Source organism: Rhinopithecus bieti, unplaced genomic scaffold (genome assembly GCF_001698545.2).
Source record: "Rhinopithecus bieti isolate Rb0 unplaced genomic scaffold, ASM169854v2 scaffold_3763, whole genome shotgun sequence".
NCBI lineage: Eukaryota > Metazoa > Chordata > Mammalia > Primates > Cercopithecidae > Rhinopithecus > Rhinopithecus bieti.
In genome coordinates, this window is record NW_016804379.1 from 1,201,553 (window position 1) to 1,207,552 (window position 6,000).

Below are 6,000 nucleotides of genomic sequence, written 5' to 3' on the forward strand. Positions count from 1 at the left end.
GTCATTAAATTCAAAACACTATTAGAATCATTTGGCCAGTACGTTTGACCTCTTAGATACAAGTGGGAAACTTCCGGGGTTATGCATCGTGAATTTAGTCAGTAGTTTCCACACTAGGTTTTATTATCCTGCTCTTTTGTTTTTAAAGATATTTTATTTTATTTTATTTTATTTCATTTTATTTTATTTTGAGACAGAGTCTTGCTCTGTCGCCCGGGCTGGAGTGCAATGCCACAATCTCAGCTCACTGCAACCTCCACCTCCCGGGTTCAAGTGATTCTCCTGCCTCAGCCTCCTGAGTAGCTGGGACTACAGGCGCCTGCCACCACACCTGGCTAATTTTTTGTATTTTTAGTAGAGATGGGATTTCACCGTGTTAGCCAGGACAGTCTTGATCTCCTGACCTTGTGATCCACTTGCCTTGGCCTCCCAAAGTGCTGGGATTACGGGTGTGAGCCACTGCGCCCGGCCTAATTTTTGTATTTTTAGTAGAGATGGGGTTTCACCAGGTTGGCCAGGCTGGTCTTGAACTCCTGATCTCAGGTGATCCACCCGCCTCGGCCTCCCAAAGTGCTGGAATTACAGGCATGAGCCACCGCGCCTGGCCTAAAGATATTTTAATATCAAAAGTGATACTGTGTAAGTTACTATTATTTATTTCTGCATATGGACAGTCCTGACGAAATAAGAGAAAAGATATTGAATTTCTTTGACGATGTGTTAACAAAAATGAAGACATCTGATGAAGACATTATCCCTCTGGAATCCTGCCAGTGTGAAGAAATCCTAGAGATTGTCATCTTGCCTCTGGCCCACCATTTTCTGGCATTGGGAGAAAATAACAAAGCCTTATATTACTTCTTAGAAATTGCATCTGCTTATCTCATCTTGCATGATAACTACATGGTAAGCTGTTTCTACCCAGACCACCTCCACCCTAGAGACAATTCATGGAACATAGAGCCAGAAGGGAAGCTCCAGCATGCTTTCTGATTACTTCACATTGTATATTCCCGACAGCACCCCTTTCCACTGAAAATCACATTGCTTAGAAGGGAAATGATCTAAGATTGAGAAAAGAGAATTGGAATACATTGCAACTAGCATTGTAAATTATTTAAAATATTGCCACCTTTAGAAACTTGCCATGAATTGTCTACCTGTATGGGAGGTAAGGGGGCACATCTCATTCCCAAGATGAGGCAGAGAGGACTCTTAGCATAGTCTTCCTCAAGTGGCATTTACCCTCTGTTAAGCCTAAAATACCAGTGAGTGCAAAATACCTGTAGGTCTTTGGATGAGTGCAATTCCAGTTTTTTGTTTTGTTTTTGAGATGAAGTCTCACTTTGTCACCCAGGATGGAGTGCAGTGGCACATTCTCTGCCTCCTGGGATCAAGCCATCCTCCCACCTTAGCCTCCTGAGTAGCTGGGACCGCAGACATGTGCCACCATGCCCGGCTAATTTTTTGTGTTCTTGGTAGAGATGGAGTTACACTATGTTGCCCAGGCTGGTCTTGAATACCTGAGCTCAAGGGATCCGCCCACCTTGGCCTTCCAAAGTGCTAGAATTACAAGCATGAGCCACTGTCCCAGCCAATTCTGGTTTTAATCTTGTGATCCCCAAAGAGGCTCTCCCCACCTTTGTCATCATGCAATGTGTGCTGGATTATCGCACATACCCTTAGACCACCAAAGCACTGGTGAATGCTTCTCTAGGGTAAGTATAAATAAGGTTCCAGGGCAATATGCCCCTAGAAATGAGGGGATTTGATACACATAATGAAATAAACAGAATTCATTATTAAGTAAGTTGGAAATCACTGAGCTGAATACAGGTAAATAGATTCCTTTAGATACTTCAGGGCCTTTGATATACTGAGATACATATAAATCTGTTCAGAGGACACAGAAGGGTAAAGGCCAGGCTAGGCTGAAGCATACCGTGTTTCTCAAACTTATTTGCCCTTAGATCTCTTTTCATGGAGCAGCTGGCTGGGCTAACCTTCCATGAACTCACTTGAGGAAATGTCTTCCTGGGCCCTTGCTTCATCTGACTTCAGCCAGCTTCAGGAAGAGCTTCATAGACCTTCCACAATTTACAGTTGCTACTGGTCACAGCAGCCTAATCAACCCTCCTACCTTAGATTTATATAAAATTCTAAAATTAAACTATTAAAAATGTCACTAAGTTCCTGTCCTTGAAAGCATTTATGTTAAGAAGGAAAGTCTGCATATTTCATGCACATATTCGGGGTGATGATGGGGATGTAGCCAATGAGTCCCAGGAGGAGGAGGCTTAGGTAGCCCTGGGGGCCAACTTTCTAAAACCTATGCATACCTGTTTCATTCAATAAGGAGTGCACAGTGATCAGGAAGACAATGATTAGAAGCAGAGCCCCAGTGCAAGGTCCCAGAATGTGCCATTTGTATCCCCTCTCCCATCAAAGAAACTCCGGTGGGACTGGGGCTGGTGGCCAACTCATCTTGTCTCCCTTTTTTTTTTTTTTTTTGCCTCCCACACATACCCAACAGGTTGCATGAGACTGGGAGATATTGCCTCACCTTATTTTGTTCTTCAAGTCTGATCTTACCTTGATGTGCACATGTGCTAAGATTTGCCTAATGATGTTAGGAGGTGAAGATGAAGTGATGAGAGTTGTGCAGGGACTTACCTTCCTCGTCCACCTCCCAAAATGGCCCTGGCAAAGGAAATGGGGGTGATTCAGAATTCATTTCAAAGCTGAAGACCAGCTTCTCACAGATGTGGGGATGCTGGTCAAGGGAGGTGGGTGTGTGGTTAGAAACAGGGAGGTTGGGGATAGATTTACTGAGAGGAAGAAATTGGCTTGAGGGAAACTTCAGGTAAGGCAACCTAGACGATAGCATGAGGAAAGGTGATTTCCAGATTCATTCTCTTGATGGAGTGATCCAGCAGACAAAAGTAAGCATGAAGGTGAGATCTTTACCCATCAGCTCCTGTCTGGAATTTGGAAGCCCATTTTAATCAGTGGAGCTGGGGATGGAAGTGGAGGTGGTAACTGAAATGGCTCCTGCGTCTCTTCCTTCAGTAGAATCTGGGGCAATGGCCCTTCTGTGGGCTCAATCCCTGCTACATCAACACTTTTCTACTCCTTGGGCTGGTTACAGGCATATATGTATTTAAATGAAGGAGAGAAGTTGCTAAAAACTCTCGAGAAGGACAAATCTTGGAGCCAGACATTTGAATCTGCCACCTTTTACAGCCTCAAAGGTGAGGTAAGAAACCATTAAAGACTTGAATTAATCTGTTATATATCTTAGGCCTTTCCATAGAAGTAGAAGTCATCCCTATACTTTTTACACCCTCCTCCCATCTCTTGCCACAGACTTCTAGCCAAGACTCTAGAAACTCAAATTCCTGGGCTCCAACCTCCTCACCATGGCTTACCAGCAAGATCTTCCCTGTCTTCCAGGTTGACATCTTTTTTTTTTTTTTTTTTTTTTTTTTTGAGAGGGAGTCTTGCTCTATTGCCCAGCCTGGAATACAGTGGCGCAATCTCGACTCTCTGCAGCTTCCGCCTCCTGGGTTCAAGTGATTCTCCTGCCTCAGCATTCAGAGTAGCTGGGATTACAGGCATGTGCATGCGCCACCATGCCCAACTAATTTTTGTATTTTAGTAGAGATGGGTTTTCACCATGTTGGCTAGGCTGGTCTCAAACTCCTGACCTCAAGTGATTCACCTGCTGTGACCTCCCAAAGTGCTGGGATTATAGGCGTGAACCACTGTGCCCGGCCCAGGTTGACACCTTTATGAAATATTTTTGTTACAGTCTCTAAAAATGGACCTGAATGGGTAAACATTGTCTCAGGGGTAGACAATGCACAACTAAGATGCTAAATCCTAGTCATTCAACCATGCTTCATGCATATATCCAATAGACATTTTATATTATGCCAGGCACAGGAAGATAAATTACCTCTTTGATAACAATCCCCAAAATATGGATTATGGGGACCTACTGATTAAGTCAGAATAATCGCTTTTCCTCTTTTCCTGTCTTTCCTCCCACCTCCCTGTAGGTCTGTTTCAAGATGGGCCAGATAGCACTTGCCAAGAAAATGCTTAGGAAGGCACTGAAGCTCCTCAACCGAATCTTTCCTTACAACTTAATTTCCTTGTTTCTCCATATCCATATCGAGAAAAACAGACACTTTCATTATGTGAATCAGCAGGCCCAAGAGAGCCCACCTCCAGGGTAAGGGAATGAGCTGGGGAGAGCAGACTGTTTAGTCTCACTCCCCTTAGAGCCCTACACATAATCCAAGTCAGCCCCCAAAGCCTGGCCACAAGGACTCCTGTCTGTCTCTGACCATTCACTGGGGAGGGGGAGAGTGTGAGGGTGCTCCCAGACCGGGGTTGCCACAAAGTACTTTAAGGGCAGTTTTTGCAAAAGGGAATCTTGATGACACAAACATAAGGGACCTCATTGTAAGGTGAGTTCTAGGGTCCCTCCCAACTCATCTAGCCCTTTAACCCCCATGGCCATCCGTGTTCTCATTGGATGGAACCTGCACTACCGCTCCTGGGACCTCAGTCACAAGCCCTCTTCCATTAGGTGCTAAGACACTGGGTTTTGCCCCCCCCCCCCAAAGAAAAATAGCAAGCCCTGAAGACGTTTGCAAAGGACAAAACTCCCACCCATCTGTGAATCTCAACAGCAATGTGGGTTACATGGGAGTAGCCGTTGGTCAAAACTGTACTGTTAAGATTTGGGCATTTCAATATATATATTCTACCTATAAGATAACTATAATAATAGTGAGTGGGGAGAAATAGTGAGTGGAGAGGTCGATGAAATAAGCATGTTGCTAGTTGTTGAAGGTAGGTGTTGAGCGCATTTCACTCATTACACTCTTGTTTGCTGTGTGTATGCTTGAATTATTCTATAATAAATGTTTTCAAAAATATTCCACCTATCTAGCAATTCATACCAAAGGAGATGCCGCCTTGTTGGGTACCTGGAGAGCTAACAGAGGACACCTCTTCCATCTTGGGAGAGCTCAGCAGCTATATTACTATAGGTTCTGCCTAAGATACAAACATCTATTCCTATAAGCAAGTTACCACAACTCTTTTGCAACCCCATCAAAATCTGCCTTCCCCAGCTTCCAAACACGTTCCTTTAAATATAGGGAATCCTGAGGTGAAAAGGAAACGCAATGGAGCTGAGTTCCTGTGCACGCTAGAGGTGGGCTCCCAGGAAACCCCAGGAGAAAGGGCTGGGAGATGTTCGGCAGAGATCTCTCTGAGAAGGCAGTGGTCTTTGCCTTCCACATAGAGTTGCAGGATGCCTCAGTTTGAATTTCAGATAAACAGTGAATACTTTTTTTAGTAGACATCTATCATATGAAATATTTAGGACATATGCATTCCATAAAAATTATTAGTTTTAAAATTCAAATTTAACTGGGCATCCTGTATTTTCATCTGCTAAAATAGGTAATTTACACATTTCACATTTTATAAAAGGAGTAAGAAGTACTTGCACAAAGAGAAAAGGTAGAAAAGTGTTGAAGAAGAAAAAACTGACGAGTTGTCGGCTTAAAGTATCCGCAGGTCAAAAGGTTCTCATCTCAAAAATGAGTATAACATGGAACAACATTTAATGTCAGAGTGTCCATGACCCTCATGAATGTCCTGTAAGAGATTTTACCCTGGGCTGGGTGTTGTGGCTCACGCCTGTAATACCAGCACTTAGGGAGGCTGAGGTGGTCAGATTGCCTGAGGTCAGGAGTTTGAGACCAGTCTGGTCAACATGGTGAAACCTGTCTCTACTAAAAATACAAAAATAAATTAGCCAGGCGTGATGGCGTGCACCTGTAATTCCAGCTATTTGGGAGGCTGAGGCAGGGGCATTGCTCGAACCAGGGAGGTGGAGGTTGCAGTGAGCCGAAATGGCGCCACTGCACTCCAGCCTGGGCGACAGAGCGAGACTCCATCTCAAAAAACAAAAAAAAA

General features: G+C 44.1%; 1 protein-coding gene across 9 annotated transcripts in view; it reads left to right on the top strand.

Moving 5' to 3' along the window:
- Positions 1 to 6,000, top strand: part of ADCY10 (adenylate cyclase 10) — a 106,101-nt gene that overhangs the window by 75,983 nt on the left and 24,118 nt on the right. For all 9 annotated transcript variants that reach the window (XM_017867588.1, XM_017867591.1, XM_017867589.1 and 6 more), the window contains 3 exons: positions 675 to 906; positions 3,149 to 3,256; positions 4,062 to 4,237. In XM_017867588.1, coding sequence (XP_017723077.1) covers positions 675 to 906; positions 3,149 to 3,256; positions 4,062 to 4,237 — 516 coding nt within the window. The remainder of the gene's footprint in view (positions 1 to 674; positions 907 to 3,148; positions 3,257 to 4,061; positions 4,238 to 6,000) is intronic.